General features: G+C 47.9%; 1 protein-coding gene across 1 annotated transcript; it reads left to right on the top strand.

Moving 5' to 3' along the window:
- Nucleotides 1–3,030: 3,030 nt before the first annotated feature.
- LOC125548810 (MADS-box transcription factor 34-like) lies at nucleotides 3,031–4,469 on the top strand. Its single transcript, XM_048712349.1, has one exon. The coding sequence runs from the start codon at nucleotides 3,091–3,093 to the stop codon at nucleotides 4,099–4,101; it is 1,011 nt and encodes a 336-aa protein (XP_048568306.1). The 5' UTR covers nucleotides 3,031–3,090; the 3' UTR covers nucleotides 4,102–4,469.
- The last annotated feature ends 16,352 nt before the right edge of the window (nucleotides 4,470–20,821 follow it).

Below are 20,821 nucleotides of genomic sequence, written 5' to 3'. Positions count from 1 at the left end.
CTAGAAAACCCATGAAAGTAATTCTAAGCTGGTCAACAACGAACTGGCAAACATCTGAATTCACAATGTCACGTGGGTTCAACGCAGCTGAATAGGCAGGCGGTGACACCTTCAAGCTGGTTGTCGGTGCAAGAAAACAACTGAAAACAATGACAAGCCAGGCGCTTAAGAACGTGTCATCATGAGAAACTCCCATCTCCTTTATCATCTCCACCCACTTGGTCACTGTTGGCGCAGGCCCTGAAGGAATGTTGAACATCCCATTGAAAAACTTTACTATCTGGATCGATTTCATATCCAACCTTGTTCCGCCCCCTTGGCAGACCCCATATCCTTTCAACACTGTCTATGTCGACCGGGATCTTACCCCTCTCAGGTATAACAAGCTGGGACAACTCCAGGTCATAAGAATCCATGACAAACTTCACGATATCTCCTTTCATTGTTATCGTGCCGATATCAAGTACGCCACCAAAACTTATATCACATATGGCTCCCCTTTGAAGGTCTTCGAGGGAAGCCTTTAGAGTGAATAGTCTTGAAAAGGTGATGCCATGTTCCTTGGTGGCGGCGCACTAGTACCAATCTGTGGAGAAAAACAGAAGAATTCAAAACTAAAAATAAGGCAAGGTTGTTGTGCCTGGTAAACTGAGCAACTACATCTACATTAAAAAGCAACTGGTACTACTATACTAGGCAACTGGTACTACTATCTAGGCATCTGGTGGTGAAAAAATACATGAAAAATGATTGTTTTTTTATATAAAGCGGAAATAATGACAAAAGAACAAAAATAGCAAACCCAGTATTCAAAAAACCTAGCAAGCGTTGAGCAATACATATTCAAGGAAAAGACATACCTAATGTCCCTGCCTTGAGATAAACTACAACAAAAACATCCCCCCTAGCCCCCCTACCGAATTCAAGTTTTTTTAATAAAATACCTCGTCTCTGCTTTTCTTCACATGTTTCGTCTGCCTCCCTTCTTCATCACGAGGAACGGGATCAGTGGCCCGTTTCCCAGCCCGTCCACCCCGGACAGGATTCTCATTTGTTCGCTCGCGCTTGCGTCGAACATTGCTTGTTGTTTGGACCAGCTCCTCGTTTCCCTCATTTCCAGCTTCGCCATCAGTCCTCCCCGCAATCCTCTTGCTTTTTCGGGCCATTCTGTAAAACAAAATGTGCAACACCCAAAAAATAAAAAAATTGTCATTTGGGTGGAAAAAATACAAGACCTAGAAGAACAATTATACTTGCACATAAAAAAATGAGTGAATTCAACAATATCATTGGTGAGTACAGAAAAATGTGCCTCTGTTTAACATCACCTAACTTCATTCACCATGACTACTGCAAAACAAATGCCTATTATTCCTAATGACATCTCGTCTGCTATTCGGGCCAACTAGGTGGTGAATCTAGGCAACTGCAGGATGTTGGGTAGGCAACTTATAGCAACAAGACAATAAAAATAACTAATTACCCAAAAAAGCAACTAATGTTATATTTCCTTGCAAAATGAGTAGTAAAATTGAGCAACTACTGTCATATACATATACAACTACCCCTACAGATCCAAGCAACCCCAAAAAGCAGCCAAAAACTGATAAGCAACTTTAAAAATATATTGTAACCAACTATTTTAACAAAAAGATTGAGCAACTACTGTCTCATGGCTACACAAAGCCGCCATCAGATCCAGGCGACTCAAAACAGCGCCCGATGGGGTGAGAAAAAACAGCAACAGTTGTGCAAAAAATTCATGGCAACTTGTGAGAAAAAGAATGAGCAACTACTTCGCCTAGCTACACAATGCCCCCATTAGGTTCAATCCAGGCACTCAAAACAGCACCCGATAGGTGTGAGAAAAATACAGCAACTGTTGCACAAATTCATGGCGACTATGTGAGAAAAATTGACCAACTACTGTCGCCTGGCTACACAATGCCCCCATTAGATCCAGGCAACTCAACGTCGCCGATGGCTGAGACAAAAATCAGCAACTGCTTCGCAAAATCATGGCAACTATGTGACAATAATTGAGCAACTATTGTCGCCTGACTATACAAATCCCCTCGTAGATCCACGCGCTCAAACAGCACCGAAAACACCCTAAATCTCGACGGGATCTCAACCCCCAACCTCCCTCACCATATCGCCAACCTCAACATTCAGATCTCGACCCCCCTACAGAAACACGACCGTTGTAGATGCAATGCACAGGCCCCGCAGATGCCATGGACAACCCGTGCCCGCCCTCCTCGCCCTCTGTGCTCACCCCGACACCTCACCCAAACCCTAGCCCTCGCCCTCACCAAGCCAAACCAGGAAAAAAGCAAGGACGAGATGCGGGACTACCTCCGCCTGTAGCCGCCGCCGCCCCGTGCCGACGAACGGCCTCCCACGCCGGCGAATCCACGACCGCAGTCCCCTGCAGGTCGTCGTCGGGAGAGGAAGAGGCAGGGGCAGAGGCCGTTTCGAAAATGGAGGGGCAGAGGATTTCAAATGGAAAGGGAAGGGGAGAGCGTGCGAGCAGCGGTTTTGCCTGAATTAATGAGGCGGGGCCCACCACTATGCCCTGGTTGGAACCGTTACAAACAGGCGGTCGCGATCTCGCGCATTGTAGATCGAGCGGCGTGCGCTCGTGCGCGCCGAATCGTGCGACTGCACGATTAAGCGATTTAGGAAATAAGAAATAGAAGGAAAGAAACGTACGTACGTGAGGCAACTAATTGTGCCAAGGTTCTTGGCTACACCCAACAGCAGGCCTAGCACTCATTCTTTAACCCTTGCCTAATAAAAACACGCAGCCGAACGTGGCCATAAAATGCTGGAGCATGCTGGTAAATTTACGCTTATACGCGTGACAGCTCACAGGCAGAGAATACCGAATAATACCTCCTTGCCAATCATGAGTTGTCAACGTTAGGGCAAGCGATTCCTCGATCCTCATCCAGTCATCCTCCTCTCACCACTGCTATATATATAAGCACATACGACCCCGAGGCCAAGACGTAGCCAGAACCAGACACACATCTACCTCCTCTCCCCTTCCTTTCTCCGAGCCACCGAGCGAGCGACGAGGGAACAATGGTCGGGCGAGCGGCGGCGCCAAAGCGGAGGGCCGGCAATGGGCGGACGAAGATCGCCATCCGGCGGATCGAGAAGAAGGGCGCCCGACAGGTATGCTTCGCCAAGCGCCGGCAGGGCCTGTTTAACAAGGCCAACGAGCTGGCGGTGATGTGCGGCGCCCAGGTGGCCGCCGTCACCTTCTCGGACGGCGGAAAGGCCTTCTCCTTTGGGCACCCCTCCGCCGAGGCCGTCGTCGACCGCTTCCTGGCGGGGGGAGGCGCGTTGGTCCAGGGCGCCGCCGCCGACGACGACGAGCTGAAGAAGCTGCACCAGCTGCACGGCGAGCTGCGCACGCGGTTGAAGGAGGTGAAGGCGCGGAAAGGGCGCGTGGTGGAGGCCATGGCAAAGGAGCGCGCCGCGGGGGATCAATTTGCGGTGTGGCTCGACCCCGAGTTGGGCGACATTGGGGAGGAGGAGCTGATGGCCTTCGCCGCCGAGCTGATGGTGGCGCGGGCCGCCGTCTCGGACCGCGCATACCAGGTGCTCTTGGAGGCGCAGAACGTCAGCCGCATGCTGCAGGCGCCCCCGCCGCCACAGCAGCAGCTCTTCGGTTGTAGCACCTTTGAGTTTGGTGGCAGCAGCAGTGGCAACGCCGGGATGGGGATGCAACAGATGCAGATGGTGATGCCTTCGACGCAGGGGTTCGCCGTCGGGATGCATATGCACCAGATGTCAATGGCAATGCCTCCGCCGCCGGGCTTGGCCTACGGGGTGGATTTGCAGCAGATGCATATGTCGGTTCCTCCATCGCCCGTTTTTGGCGCCGGGACGGAGATGCAGCAGATGATTATGGCGATGCAGCCGCAACCAGTGTTCGCCGCCGACACGGAGATGCAGCAGGCGGCTATGGCGATGCCGCCGCCGCCGGAGTTTCCTGTTGGGATGGCGATGCCTCCGCCGCCGGGGGTCGCCGCCGGGATGAAGATGGTGCAGCAGGGGCCCGGGATGAACATGGGCTTCCCCTACTGAGGAGAAGAAGACAAGATCCATACCAAGTCTGAGTCTGTGAGAGTCAGACTCTATGACACCGATCTCTTAGTTCGTTATCAATCTATTTATATTATACACCGATCTCTTAGCTCGTTATCAATCTATTTATATGATCCTGAGTGCAAGATTCATTATCCTAGTAGTATCAATTAAATTAACGGCTTTGCTAGAACTCATCTAGTTGAGTTTTAGTTATGTCTCATTCACTTTTATAGCCATTGGATTGATACTATAAGATGCGTGTGTGCTGATGTGGTTTGTAGTATTATTTTTATCTGTTTTTGTTTTCATGTGAATGAGACCAAATTATATCTCATCTAGTTGAGTCCTAGGCACTCCCTTAAATTAATGGCTTGTAATCTATATGTATCAGTGGCACCGAGACAGAAAATTAAAGAATGAAATACTGTTAGTAGGCATTTCCTTTGGTTCTCTCTGGTGGCAACAGAACAAAAGATTTATGCGTCTTAATTGTTCAAAAATCCTATGGAAATTTGTGGGCTGGACCATGCCTTTAACGCGAGAGCGCCATCCAACAGCTAGCCTATGGATCGGCGCCTATCTAATGAGCCATCAGCATCTAACATTTTTTAGGAAAATACATATGGCTAAATGTTGATCTCCAATGTTACTTCATAGTAGCCTTTGTTCTAAGCAAAATATGCTTATTAGTATTATGTTATTTTGCAGGCTTTTTCTCAACTTTGTTCTCGGGGCCTTGCTCATGGTTTTGTTTAAATAAGGTATTTCATCAGAAATCATATGGCATGCATGGATTAAATCTTGAATTTTGCTAGTACTAAATATTGGTACTAAACATGGTGTACGTAGCTTGTCAGTTTTACCTCATAATCCTTTTTTTAGATAAAAGGCCTTGGCCCGGCTTTATAAATAAAGCCACACGGCAGCGTCACAGACCCGAACACCCAAACAGATAACAAGAACCGCGAATGCATCGACCAAGGCCTAGAGCAGGCGAAAGAAGATCCAGAGCGATACATGGCACCCTGCCATACACGGTGAAAGAAATATGCCCTAGAGGCAATAATAAAGTTATTATTTATTTCTTTATATCATGATAAATGTTTATTATTCATGCTAGAATTGTATTAACCGGAAACATAATACATGTGTGAATACATAGACAAACAGAGTGTCACTAGTATGCCTCTACTTGACTAGCTCGTTAATCAAAGATGGTTATATTTCCTAACCATAAACAAAGAGTTGTTATTTGATTAACGGGATCACATCATTAGGTAAATGATCTGATTGACATGACCCATTCCATTAGCTTAGCACCCGATCGTTTAGTATGTTGCTATTGCTTTCTTCATGACTTATACATGTTCCTATGACTATGAGATTATGCAACTCCCGTTTCGGTGATCCACGTGATCATATTCTTAGCCGTGTGCGGTGCCCCCTTCCGCCATAGTCCTCGATAATATTGTAGCGGTGCTTAGGCGAAGCCCTGCGACGGTAGTGCATCAAGATCGTCACCACGTCGTCGTGCTGACAGAACTCTTCCCCGACACTTTGCTGGATCGGAGTCCAGGGATCGTCATCGAGCTGAACGTGTGCTAGAACTCGGAGGTGCCGTAGTTTCGGTGTTTGATCGGTCGGGCCGTGAAGACGTACGACTACATCAACCAAGTTAACGCTTCCGTTGTCGATCTACAAGGGTACGTAGATCACACTCTCCCCCTCTCGTTGCTATGCATCACCATGATCTTGCGTGTGCGTAGGAATTTTTTTGAAATTACTACGTTCCCCAACAGTGGCATCCGAGCCTAGGTTTTATATGTTGATGTTATATGCACGAGTAGAACACAAGTGAGTTGTGGGCGATATAAGTCATACTGCTTACCAGCATGTCATACTTTGGTTCGGCGGTATTGTCGGACGAAGCGGCCCGGACCGACATTACGCGTACGCTTACGCGAGACCGGTTCTCCCGACGTGCTTTGCACATAGGTGGCTTGCGGGTGACAGTTTCTCCAACTTTAGTTGAACCGAGTGTGGCTACGCCCAGTCCTTGCGAAGGTTAAAACAGCACCAACTTGACAAACTATCATTGTGGTTTTGATGCGTAGGTAAGATTGGTTCTTGCTTAAGCCCGTAGCATCCACGTAAAACTTGCAACAACAAAGTAGAGGACGTCTAACTTGTTTTTGCAGGGCATGTTGTGATGTGATATGGTCAAGACATGATGCTAAATTTTATTGTATGAGATGATCATGTTTTGTAACCGAGTTATCGGCAACTGGCAGGAGCCATATGGTTGTCGCTTTATTGTATGCAATGCAATCGCGCTATAATGCTTTACTTTCTCACTAAGCGGTAGCGATAGTCATGGAAGCATAAGATTGGCGAGACGACAACGATGCTACGATGGAGATCAAGGTGTCGCGCCGGTGATGATGGTGATCACGATGGTGCTTCGAAGATGGAGATCACAAGCACAAGATGATGATGGCCATATCATATCACTTATATTGATTGCATGTGATGTTTATCTTTTATGCATCTTATCTTGCTTTGATTGACGGTAGCATTATAAGATGATCTCTCACTAATTATCAAGAAGTGTTCTCCCTGAGTATGCACCGTTGCGAAAGTTCTTCGTGCTGAGACACCACGTGATGATCGGGTGTGATAGGCTCTACGTTCAAATACAACGGGTGCAAAACAGTTGCACACGCGGAATACTTAGGTTATACTTGACGAGCCAAGCATATACAGATATGGCCTCAGAACACGGAGACCGAAAGGTCGAGCGTGAATCATATAGTAGATATGATCAACATAGTGATGTTCACCAATGAAACTACTCCATCTCACGTGATGATCGGACATGGTTTAGTTGATTTGGATCACGTAATCACTTAGAGGATTAGAGGGATGTCTATCTAAGTGGGAGTTCTTTAAGTAAATTAATTGAACCTAAATTTATCATGAAACTTAGTACCTGATAGTATCTTGCTTGTTTATGCTTGATTGTAGATAGATGGCTCGTGCTGTTGTTCCGTTGAATTTTAATGCGTTCCTTAGAAAGCAAAGTTGAAAGATGATGGTAGCAATTACACGGACTGGGTCCGTAACTTGAGGATTATCCTCATTGCTGCACAGAAGAATTACGTCCTGAAAGCACCGCTGGGTGCTAGGCCTGCTGCTGGAGCAACACCAGATGTTATGAACGTCTGGCAGAGCAAAGCTGATGACTACTCGATAGTTCAGTGTGCCATGCTTTACGGCTTAGAATCGGGACTTCAACGACGTTTTGAACGTCATGGAGCATATGAGATGTTTCAGGAGTTGAAGTTAATATTTCAAGCAAATGCCCGGATTGAGAGATATGAAGTCTCCAATAAGTTCTATAGCTGCAAGATGGAGGAGAACAGTTTTGTCAATGAGCATATACTCAAAATGTCTGGGTATAATAATCACTTGATTCAATTGGGAGTTAATCTTCCAGATGATTGTGTCATTGACAGAATTCTCCAATCACTGCCACCAAGCTACAAGAGCTTCGTGATGAACTATAATATGCAAGGGATGAATAAGACTATTCCCGAGCTCTTCGCAATGCTGAAAGCTGCGGAGGTAGAAATGAAGGAGCGTCAAGTGTTGATGGTCAACAAGACCACTAGTTTCAAGAAAAAGGGCAAAGGGAAGAAGAAGGGGAACTTCAAAAAGAACGGTAAGCAAGTTGCTGCTCAAGAGAAGAAACCCAAACCTGGACCTAAGCCTGAAACTGAGTGCTTCTACTGCAAGCAGACTGGTCACTGGAAGCGGAACTGCCCCAAGTATTTGGCGGATAAGAAGGATGGCAAGGTGAACAAAGGTCTATGTGATATACATGTTATTGATGTGTACCTTACTAATGCTCGCAGTAGCACCTGGGTATTTGATACTGGTTCTGTTGCTAATATTTGCAACTCGAAACAGGGACTACGGATTAAGCGAAGATTGGCTAAGGACGAGGTGACGATGCGCGTGGGAAACGGTTCCAAAGTCGATGTGATCGCAGTCGGCACGCTACCTCTACATCTACCTTCGGGATTAATATTAGACCTAAATAATTTTTATTTGGCGCCAGCGTTAAGCATGAACATTATATCTGGATCTTGTTTGATGCGAGACGGTTATTCATTTAAATCTGAGAATAATGGTTGTGCTATTTATATGAGTAATATCTTTTATGGTCATGCACCCTTAAAGAGTGGTCTATTTTTGTTCAATCTCGATAGTAGTGACACACATATTCATAGTGTTGAAGCCAAAAGATGCAGAGTTGATAATGATAGTGCAACTTATTTGTGGCACTGCCGTTTAGGTCATATCGGTGTAAAGCGCATGAAGAAACTCCATACTGATGGACTTTTGGAACCACTTGATTATGAATCACTTGGTACTTGCGAACCGTGCCTCATGGGCAAGATGACTAAAACACCGTTCTCCGGTACTATGGAGAGAGCAACAGATTTGTTGGAAATCATACATACAGATGTATGTGGTCCGATGAATATTGAGGCTCGTGGCGGATATCGTTATTTTCTCACCTTCACAGATGACTTAAGTAGATATGGGTATATCTACTTAATGAAACATAAGTCTGAAACGTTTGAAAAGTTCAAAGAATTTCAGAGTGAAGTTGAAAATCATCATAACAAGAAAATAAAGTGTCTACGATCTGATCGTGGAGGAGAATATTTGAGTTACGAGTTTGGTGTACATTTGAAACAATGCGGAATAGTTTCGCGACTCACGCCACCCGGAACACCACAGCGCAATGGTGTGTCCGAACGTCGTAATCGTACTTTACTAGATATGGTGCGATCTATGATGTCTCTTACTGATTTACCGCTATCGTTTTGGGGATACGCTCTAGAGACGGCCGCATTCACGTTAAATAGGGCACCATCAAACTCTGTTGAGACGACGCCTTATGAACTGTGGTTTGGCAAGAAACCAAAGTTGTCGTTTCTGAAAGTTTGGGGCTGCGATGCTTATGTGAAAAAGCTTCAACCTGATAAGCTCGAACCCAAATCGGAGAAATATGTCTTCATAGGATATCCAAAGGAAACTATTGGATACACCTTCTATCACAGATCCGAAGGCAAGACTTTTGTTGCTAAATTCGGAAACTTTCTGGAGAAGGAGTTTCTCTCGAAAGAAGTGAGTGGCAGGAAAGTAGAACTTGACGAGGTAACTGTACCTGCTCCCTTATTGGAAAGTAGTGCACCACAGAAAACTGTTTCAGTGACACCTACACCAGTTAGTGAGGAAGCTAATGATGATGATCATGAAACTTCAGAACAAGATACTACTGAACCTCGTAGATCAACCAGAGTGAGATCCGCGCCAGAGTGGTACGGTAATCCTGTTCTGGAAGTCATGCTACTAGATCATGATGAACCTACGAACTATGAAGAAGCGATGGTGAGCCCAGATTCCACAAAATGGCTTGAAGCCATGAAATCTGAGATGGGATCCATGTATGAGAACAATGTATGGACTTTTGTTGACTTGCCCGATGATCGGCAAGCAATTGAGAATAAATGGATCTTCAAGAAGAAGACTGACGCTGACGGTAATATTACTGTCTACAAAGCTCGACTTGTCGCAAAAGGTTTTCGGCAAGTTCAAGGGATTGACTACGATGAGACCTTCTCACCCGTAGCAATGCTTAAGTCTGTCCGAATCACGTTAGCAATTGCCGCATTTTATGATTATGAAATTTGGCAGATGGATGTCAAAACTGCATTCCTGAATGGATTTCTGGAAGAAGAGTTGTATATGATGCAACCAGAAGGTTTTGTCGATCCAAAGGGAGCTAACAAAGTGTGCAAGCTCCAGCGATCCATTTATGGACTGGTGCAAGCCTCTCGGAGTTGGAATAAACGCTTTGATAGTGTGATCAAAGCATTTGGTTTTATACAGACTTTTGGAGAAGCCTGTATTTACAAGAAAGTGAGTGGGAGCTCTGTAGCATTTCTGATATTATATGTGGATGACATATTACTAATTGGAAATGATATAGAATTTCTGGATAGCATAAAGGGATACTTGAATAAGAGTTTTTCAATGAAAGACCTCGGTGAGGCTGCTTACATATTAGGCATTAAGATCTATAGAGATAGATCAAGACGCTTAATTGGACTTTCACAAAGCACATACCTTGACAAAGTTTTGAAGAAGTTCAAAATGGATCAAGCAAAGAAAGGGTTCTTGCCTGTGTTACAAGGTGTGAAGTTGAGTAAGACTCAATGCCCGACCACTGCAGAAGATAGAGAGAAAATGAAAGATGTTCCCTATGCTTCAGCCATAGGCTCTATCATGTATGCAATGCTGTGTACCAGACCTGATGTGTGCCTTGCTATAAGTCTAGCAGGGAGGTACCAAAGTGATCTAGGAGTGGATCACTGGACAGCGGTCAAGAACATCCTGAAATACCTAAAAAGGACTAAGGATATGTTTCTCATATATGGAGGTGACAAAGAGCTCATCGTAAAAGGTTACGTTGATGCAAGCTTTGACACTGATCCGGACGATTCTAAATCGCAAACCGGATACGTGTTTACATTAAACGGTGGAGCTGTCAGTTGGTGCAGTTCTAAACAAAGCGTTGTAGTGGGATCTACAAGTGAAACGGAGTACATAGCTGCTTCAGAAGCAGCAAATGAAGGAGTCTGGATGAAGGAGTTCATATCCGATCTAGGTGTCATACCTAGTGCATCGGGTCCAATGAAAATCTTTTGTGACAATACTGGTGCAATTGCCTTGGCAAAGGAATCTAGATTTCACAAGAGAACCAAGCACATCAAAAGACGCTTCAATTCCATCCGGGATCTAGTCCAGGTGGGAGACATAGAGATTTGCAAGATACATACGGATCTGAATGTTGCAGACCCGTTGACTAAGCCTCTTCCACGAGCAAAACATGATCAGCACCAAGGCTCCATGGGTGTTAGAATCATTACTGTGTAATCTAGATTATTGACTCTAGTGCAAGTGGGAGACTGAAGGAAATATGCCCTAGAGGCAATAATAAAGTTATTATTTATTTCCTTATATCATGATAAATGTTTATTATTCATGCTAGAATTGTATTAACCGGAAACATAATACATGTGTGAATACATAGACAAACAGAGTGTCACTAGTATGCCTCTAGTTGACTAGCTCGTTAATCAAAGATGGTTATGTTTCCTAACCATAAACAAAGAGTTGTTATTTGATTAATGGGATCACATCATTAGGTGAATGATCTGATTGACATGACCCATTCCATTAGCTTAGCACCCGATCGTTTAGTATGTTGCTATTGCTTTCTTCATGACTTATACATGTTCCTATGACTATGAGATTATGCAACTCCTGTTTGCCGGAGGAACACTTTGTGTGCTACCAAACGTCACAACATAAATGGGTGATTATAAAGGTGCTCTACAGGTGTCTCCAAAGGTACATGTTGGGTTGGCGTATTTCGAGATTAGGATTTGTCACTCCGATTGTCGGAGAGGTATCTCTGGGCCCTCTCGGTAATACACATCACATAAGCCTTGCAAGCATTGCAACTAATGATTTAGTTGTGAGATGATGTATTACCGAACGAGTAAAGAGACTTGCCGGTAACGAGATTGAACTAGGTATGTGATACCAACGATCGAATCTCGGGTAAGTAACATACCGATGAGAAAGGGAACAACGTATGTTGTTATGCGGTCTGACCGATAAAAGATCTTCGTAGAATATGTAGGAGCCAATATGAGCATCCAGGTTCCGCTATTGGTTATTGATCGGAGACGTGTCTCGGTCATGTCTACATTGTTCTCGAACCCGTAGGGTCCGCACGCTTAAGGTTTCGATGACAGTTATATTATGAGTTTATGAGTTTTTATGTACCGAAGTTAGTTCGGAGTCCCGGATGTGATTACGGACATGACAAGGAGTCTCGAAATGGTCGAGACATAAAGATTGATATATTGGAAGGCTATATTCGGACACCGGAAGTGTTCCCGGGGAAGTTTCGGATAAAACCGGAGCACCGGGGGGTTACCAGAACCCCCCGGGGGGTTAATGGGCCTCATGGGCCTAAAGTGGAGAAGAGGAGGGGCTGCCAGGGCAGGCCGCGCGCCCCCTCTCCCCCTAGTCCAAATTGGACAAGGAGGGAGGGGCGGCGCCCCCCCTTTTCCTTCTCTCCTTCCCCCTCTCCTACTTGGACAAGGAAAGGGAGGGGAGTCCTACTCCCGGTAGGAGTAGGACTCCTCCTGCGCGCCTCCTACTAGGGCCGGCCGCACCCCCCCCCCCTTGGATCCTTTATATACGGAGGCAAGGGGCACCCCTAGACACACAAGTTGATCCACGTGATCATATTCTTAGCCGTGTGCGGTGCCCCCTTCCGCCATAGTCCTCGATAATATTGTAGCGGTGCTTAGGCGAAGCCCTGCGACGGTAGTGCATCAAGATCGTCACCACGCCGTCGTGCTGACAGAACTCTTCCCCGACACTTTGCTGGATCGGAGTCCGGGGATCGTCATCGAGCTGAACGTGTGCTAGAACTCGGAGGTGCCGTAGTTTCGGTGCTTGATGGCCGTGAAGACGTACGACTACATCAACCAAGTTAACGCTTTCGTTGTCGATCTACAAGGGTACGTAGATCACACTCTCCCCCTCTCGTTGCTATGCATCACCATGATCTTGCGTGTGCATAGGAAATTTTTTGAAATTACTACGTTCCCCAACACACGGCGTGCAGGCCGGAGGGGAAAGACGACTACGACCAAACCGATAAAACCACCGCAACAGAGATCAGGCGTTAGGTCCCAGCCCGGAGAAGAAGGATGCCGAAGCCCGAATTTTGGCGATGAGCACGTCCAGGGCATCCCGATCGTCTTCTTTAGTCAATAATCTCCACTGCTGCAATAAGATACAAGATTTGAAAAGAACGTCAACAGGTTTAGATGGAAAGATATGCTCGATAGTAAATATATTCCTAGTAGTCCAAAGGGACCAACATAAGGCACCCAAGCCAACCCAGAACACCCTCTTGGTGACCCCAACCAAAACCTTGGCAAGGGTTCTAAGCTCAGAGAAGGACGAGGGATTCCAAGACACCTGAAGCCAAGATCGTACGCAACTCCAAACAAACTTAGCCAAGACACAATGGAAAAAGATGTGGTCCGTGTTTTCCAAAGCACCACAAAGGAGACAGAACTCTGATCCCGGACCATTGCGCTTGCGAATCTGATCAGCCGCAGGAAGGCGGCCTCTGAAGGCTTGCCAAAGAAATATCTTAATCTTAGGAGGCACTTTAGACTTCCAGATGTTAGTAAATCTATTCGAGGGGGTACCTCCGATAAGCCTAGAGTAAAAAGACTTGACCGAAAACCTGCCAGAAGACGAATGAGGCCAAATTACAGAATCCGGAGCCTCCGAGAGCACGGGGAAGAGGGCAGAAAGATTTTGCCAATCCTCCAACTCTTCAGGAGACAGGGAACGGCGAAAAGCCAGGTCCCAGTTATTATCCGCCACCTCCGCGATGGAGATGTCCGGCTTAGGACAGTAGGAAAACAAAACCGGGAATTGAGTAGCCAGAGGAGCATCTCCACACCACCAATCCCGCCAAAAACAAACAGAACTACCATTGCCCACGACAAACTTAACATGCTCCAAAAAAATTGGTCTAACTTTGACAAGGTTCTTCCAGAATTGAGACCCACGTCTAGCAGAAGCAAACAGGGGGCTAGATTGAGGGAAATAATTGGCCTTGAGGATAGAATACCAAAGAGAGTCGGCCCCAGTAGTCATAATTTTCCACCACCATTTAATTAATAAGCATTTGTTCATCACCAGCATATTAATAATGCCTAAACCCCCAAGGTTCTTAGGCCGACACATAAGCTGCCACTTGACTAATCTATATTTTCGCTTATTATCCGCCGCATTCCAATAGAAGGCACCCCTGTGTTTGTCAAAGCCGGCGTGAATACCAGCCGAAAGGAGATAGAAACCCATAAGGAACATCGGTAGGGCTGAGAGACAGGAGTTGATTAAGGCCACCTTTCCAGCATTAGTATTGTATCTACCGCACCATGGAAGGACCCTGTTACCCACTTTAGCTACAGCCGGGGCAAAATCCTTAGCAAGAAGTTTAAAAGGAGAAATTGGGAGGCCCGGATATTTGAATGGAAAGGAACCTAAAGAGCGGTTAAGAAGCCTGGCCACACGCAGGGCTTCCGCATCATTCACACCAGTAACTAGAACCTCACTCTTGGAGAAGTTAATCTTCAATCCAGAGACCGCTTCGAAGCAAAGAAGGATGAATTTCAAATTGGCAATACACGCATCATCCAATTCAACCATAATGATCGTATCGTCGGCATACTGAAGGTGAGAGACCCCTTCCAGAAGGAGATGAGAGACCACCGGACTAATGTGACCACATTGAGTCGCCCTCATGAGAATACAGGAAAAGGCATCGGCCACAAAATTGAAAAGGACAGGGGAAGCCGGATCCCCTTGACGAAGTCCCCTGCCATTGGCAAAAAAATTACTAATATGCCCATTCACCGAAACGGCAGTGTGGCCCCCAGTGACCAACTGCATGATACGATGCACGTAAGCTCCATCAAAACCTTTCGCGAGCAAGACCTGCTTAAGAAAAGACCAGCTGACCGAGTCGTATGCTTTTTCAAAGTCTAACTTAAGAATAACTACTTTAGAGCCCCGAGAATTTAGGTCATGCACAATTTCGTGCAAAGAGAGGATACCATCTAAAATAAACCGACCCTTAATGAAAGCAGATTGGAAGGGACTAATAACTCTATGAGCAACCGGAGAAAGGCGGTTCGCGAAGCCCTTAGCCGGGAATTTGGCAAAATTATTAATCAGAGCAATAGGACGAAATTGAGAGATTAGTTCAGCCCCCTTGACCTTGGGAATCATAGAAATGACAGCATAGTTCAAGCGGGAAATATCGATATAGCCAAGGCAAAATCCCTGTATGACATTGCAAACCAGCTGCTTTAACTGAGGCCAGAATTTTTGAAAAAAAGGAATAGAAAAGCCGTCAGGCCCAGAGGCCGCATTAGGGTTAGCGGAGTTAACTATGTCCCAGACTTCCTGATCAGACAGGGGGATCATCAACGCGGCGTTGTCCTCGACCAAAACTTTTAAACCCATGTTCCAGAGAGAAGGGGAGATCAAGAGGCCCGAAGGAGGTTTCGCCTCAAGCAAAGTAGAGAAGAAGTCCTGCATGTGATTCATAATAACAGATTGGTCCGAAGACCGCACCCCATTGATGATCAGATTGTTGATACCACAACGCCTCCTCCGACCGTTCGCAATGGCAAAAAAATATGCAGTGGGGGAATCGCCCTTTAGCGTCCAATTAAGCGTGCCCCGCTGTCGCCAATACACCTCAGCCTGATGGTGCAGCTGCAGTAAGGCAGCCTCGAGGTTATACCTCACAGACCAACCATCCTCGGAAAGCCCAGCAGAGTCAGCAGTCAAGTCTAGTGCCAAGATTTGGGTCTCAAGGAAATCTTTGGAGCGACGATCCTCCGCCACATGGTTGCGGGACCAGCCTCTAAGGAACTTACGCAGGTTGTAGGAGCAAGAATGCCAGTCATCCAGAGGACCTAAAGAGCGCGAATTAGAGGAGAGCAGATGAGATATCTTCACAGCAATCATATCACAAAAACCATCCACGAGCAACCAGGAGGCATCAAACTAAAATCTGGCCGGAGGTCTAAGGTTAACAGAACCGTCGTCAACAATGTGAGGGGTATGGTCAGAGCCAACAATACATTTGGCACCAAGGGAGGCCCTAGGAAATAGGGAGTCCCATCTAGGACATATGAAAACTCTATCAAGCATAGATCTAATAGGATTAATCTGGTGATTAGACCAAGTAAAGCGGGCTCCAACCCGGGTAAGTTCACGAATAGCATTGGAGCTGATAAACTCATTAAAAGCATTCGCTAAAGGCCAGGAGAAGATATCGTTGCTTTTATCAGAAGGGTGGCGAAGAAGGTTAAAATCACCCCCGATAACCATCGGGAGGTTACAAGATTCGATCTTCACAGAAAGTTCATTAAGAAACAGAGGAGCAATAGAATGATCAGCAGGCCCACAAACCACTATTACCTCCATTAGAATATTCCGCGCTTTAAAACAGAGAACAGCACTAACCCAAAAGATCCCATGGTCATAAGCAACAACATCGAAGATGTCCTTATTCGAGCCTATCGAAATCCCACCCGAGTGGCCCGAGGAAGGTAAAACATGCCAATCAAATCTATCCATACCCACGATGGCAGAAAGTTCATTAGGGGAAAAGGACTCCTTAAAAGTTTCAACCAACCCCACGAAGTCAATATGGTTCGAGCGGATCAAATCTTTTATTTGGTCACGACGCCCCCTAGCGCCGAACCCTCTAATATTCCAAAATAAAGCTTTCATTTATAAGAAAGATTCTTAATGCGGAGACTAGACCTGCTAGGAGCCACGCAGGTTTTAACTCTTTTAGAAGTGCCCCTCCTGGAGGGACCAGGCTGGGGCTGGCCACTACCAACACCCAGACCCGCCTCCGGACCCAGAGGGTCAATAGACACAGTAGCGTCGGAGGTAACGGCCTACTTAGCTTTGGCAATGCCCGCCTGAGCAGCCTCGTTAGCCCGAATGATTGCAAGAAGAGAGCTAGGAGAGCCCACATTAGAATCAACCACCACTCCCACATCCGACATGATTTTAAAAAGATGATTATCCGACAAAGTAGATAGAACCAAATGAACCGGAGAGGAAACACAGGAATGAGTGGGATGCGTACCTGGGGTAGGAAGACCCTTCGCAGCAGCCCGTTTTTCCGCCCGTTCCAGAACAGAGCCACCCGAGTTGGCCACCCGCCGTCCTTTGCGAGCCGTAGACGCCGGCGACCGAATCGCCTGCGACCGAGGCATGGGGGAAGCCGAAGACGGACCAGAGCGAGACATGGACCCGAGCTCCTTGTCGAGGCGACGGCAAACACCGGCAGTGGATTGTTTAGAGCCCAGAGAATTCCTGCTCTTAGCTGAGAATTTGCGCACCGAGGATTTGTTCTTCCGCATGGACTGGGCACCCACCCTAGCACGCTCAGGGGAGGCAGGGAGATCCTCAATCCTGGAGCGGGTGGGGGAGATCGGGCGGGCTGGGAGGTTGGAGCAGGCACCAGACATGGGGGTAACCGCCACAGACGGAATCTTCAGAGAAGCAGCACCAGGAACATCCGCCATGGGCTCAGTAGGAGGGATCACCAAAGACTACCGAGGGCCAGCACCAGAGGGAGCTTGAGACTGGAACAATTCCCTTTCAGACTCAGCCAAGCCATCCCATTCAGATTGGGTGAAACGGAGATTGGAGCCACCACTCTGGTTGTTACCGCCCATCGATCCATCCCCATCCTTATCGTGTTTATCCGTGGGATTAGAAGGAGGAGAAGGGGAGGAGGGGGTTGATAGGCCGCCGCCCCCTCCACCCGCACCCTAAGCCTGATACCGTTGGGAGAGGGGAAAACGTCGATCGAACCATGAACACAACTCGGATCCAGGCACCAAATCTTCATCCTAGCGGGGCCAACCTTGGTCAGAGAATCCGAGTCCACCTCCACGGGCTTCCCAATTAGAACCCCCACCGCCATGAGAAAATCGGACGAGCGGAGACCAGCTGGTAAATCATCAATGAGCACCCAGACCTGAGAGAGAGGGCCAACCGCCGTACCATTGCAAGTTGCCGGCTTGACCGAGACAACCAGTTGGTTGAGGGGAAGGGTAAAGCTGGTACAGGAAGCAATCATCCGCAGGCACTCCTTGGAGGGGAACACCAATGAAAACTCATGGTCAGATATCTGGGCCACTTGCCAATCCCATCCAGCCTCATCCCAGATCCGGAGCCCATCGAGTAAGGTCTGGGGAGAGATCTTCTGGTCCCTCACATGAACAATAGCAGCATTCAAAAGCGAGGGGGCCACCTCCAAAGTAGGCAGATCAGAATCAAAAGCAAAAAAGGCACAACCAGGGAGACCCGTGCCAAACTGGAGGAGAGAGGGAGGTTTCAGTCTATTAGTGCAGTTGACCGTGAGGTGACCATCAGATCGGCAGATCAAACAGAAAGGGGGGTTGGTACAGCGAGATTGGAAGTGATTGGGCTTGTGGCAGGCGAAGCAGGTGAGCGCAAAAGGGTTGCTATGGGAGGCAGCGGAGGGGCGAGGATGCGGGAGGGGAGGAGGAGGAGGCAGGATCCCATCCCCCACCCCCGGAGAGGAGGAAGATCCAGGTAAAGGACCGGGGGGGCGCCGCGCCGGCCCCACGAAGGAATGAGGCGACGGACGGGATCCCACCCCCGCACCAGCCGGACAAGGAGGAGGAGGGAAACGCCCCGGGGCGGGCGCGCCGCGCCCCGCGTCGGGCACAGGCAGAGAACCCGAGGAAGAAGAACCCCCACCACCAGAGGCCGCCGCCGCCTCCCATGGATCCACCACAGGAGGAGGAGAAGGGCCAAATCCAGGCCGCGGAGGCCCAGAGCCAGGGGCGCGCCCCTGCTCCACGCGCCGCGACCAGTCTGGACCAGCAGCCCATGCCGCACGGTCCCGAGCCGCCTGCTCGCAGGCCGCCTGCTCCGACTCCATCTTGGAGCGGAGCTCAGCCTCGAGCTCCAGGTCCACCGCCGACGAGGGCGACGCCTCGCGCGACCGCTTACAGCCCGACACGGCCTCGCACAACGAGCCCCAAGATTTTTCTATGGAAAGCACCGCGGCAAAGGAGAGGAGAAGGGGAGGAGGAGGGCTAGATCTGACGAGGTGATGGATGGGAAAGCGATGATGGCGCAGATCTGCAGCGGAAGCCAGAAACCCTAACAAAGGGGGAAGGGAGCCACGGGGGATCCATAAGTAGCCGGTCGAGGCCGAGCCCACCTGGGCCCGACGGGTTGAATGGGCCAACGAAGAGGGGGGAGGAGGCGGCACTGCGGGGGACCTAACCGGGCCAAAAGAAATTACAGGGGGAAAGTCAAAGATAGATGAGAGAGGGGGAGGAGATGGCCCAGCTGGAGGGGCAACAGCGAGAGGCCCAACAGGCCCCCAGAAGGTCCATCCAGCGGCCCAATAGCCAACGAAGCGGTTACCAGATCTAGGTCAAGCGGCACCGACGGCACCAACCGCCCCGGGAGCCCCGCCGCTGGCGGCGCAGCAGACGGGGAAGCACCACAGGAGGAAGATGAAGATGGGGAGCCACCAAGCTCCCCATCAGGGGCGGCACCCAGAAACCCAGAACCAGATGAAGCAGCCGAGCACATACCGGCCCTGCCCCGACGGCGAGAAACCCGGATCCAGCCAACACCAGGATCCGCACCAACCAGAGGCCGACCCCTCCCACCAGGAGCAAACTTGCGGGGACGAGGTGCAGGAGGGAGGGCCACTGGCCGTGCCGAAACTGCCGGCGAGCAGCGGGGCGAGGGAGGAGCAGAACACAGTTCGTCCTCATCGGAAGCGAGAGCCCAAAAACGAGATCCCAACGCGGGTAGAGGAGAGGGGGAAGAGGGGAGAGCACCGGCCCGCAGGCAGGGGAGCGGGGGAGGGGCACAACAGCGAGGGGAGGGGAGGACGCCCGGGCCGCCACCGGCGAGGGGGGGGGGGAAGGAGGGGCGGAGAGCGCCACGGGCGGGAGGAGGGGGAGGGAGACAGGAGAGCCATCTCCTCACGAACTCCTTACCTCATAATCCTAGCCCTCATTGGTTGATTTTCATGATGTTGCTTAAATTTTATTGAGGTAGCCCCCCAAATAAAATGGCATGCATGCTTACAGAAGTACAATATGGTGGACAATCATGATTGATGGCAAGAGGTATGGTGTTAGTTACCTACACATTTAGCTTCCAATTATCTTGAACAGCGTGTTTCGAAATAAATTGACATAGTAACACACTATCTCGCCCTTCTCACTAATTCTATGGCCATAGATTATATCTATTTTGCCGGTCAGAATAGGTTGCAGCTATTTCAAAGGATGGTGTTCTATCCTTCATTTATTCTTAATTTTTTGGAATAGATCAAGACGACAATTCATGATGCTCCAGATTAAACATCTTTTATTTATTTGTGCTTACCAGGGAAGCAGGTTATATGTGGCACATAAAGTATTTTTTTTGTTTTAACCATTGGTGAAGTCATTTCTAGATCTTTTCACCCAGCTGGTGGAATCACTACAAGAAACAAACAAAGGTACTTATTCGTACAAATGATATTATTGGAATAGAAGTGTATAGTAGCAAAACTCAAATTAGTTCTTTAATATTTGGGCACACAGTACAAATGTTCATGTAGAACATCTTGAACGGACGCGGAGTTTCTGCACCCAAGCTCAAATGAGCTCGGGTGAACAGTAAAATCAAAACTAAATCAAAAAAAATTTAAACAAATCCAAATTTTTTTGGGGGAAAACATTGACAAAAGTTCTAAGTGCTTGCAAAAATTCGCCATGAAATCACATTTATAGAAGGCGTGGCAAAAAAACAAAATCAGTACTCTGAAAAAGCTACTTTCAAAAGCATTTTGGAGCACTGAATTTGTTTTTTTGCCACGCTTTACAGGAATGTGATTTCATGATGAATTTTTGCAAGCACTTAGAACTTTTGTCAATGTTTCTCCCAAAAAAAATTT

The sequence above is a fragment of the Triticum urartu genome, chromosome 3 (assembly GCF_003073215.2).
Source record: "Triticum urartu cultivar G1812 chromosome 3, Tu2.1, whole genome shotgun sequence".
Lineage (NCBI taxonomy): Eukaryota > Viridiplantae > Streptophyta > Magnoliopsida > Poales > Poaceae > Triticum > Triticum urartu.
Note: the sequence above shows the minus strand (reverse complement) of the source record. Positions and strands in the feature narration are given on the sequence as shown.

What these genes read in the sequence shown, in the direction of transcription:
- LOC125548810 (XM_048712349.1), top strand. Translation starts at nt 3,091, where the DNA reads ATGGTCGGGCGAGCGGCGGCGCCAAAGCGGAGGGCCGGCAATGGGCGG.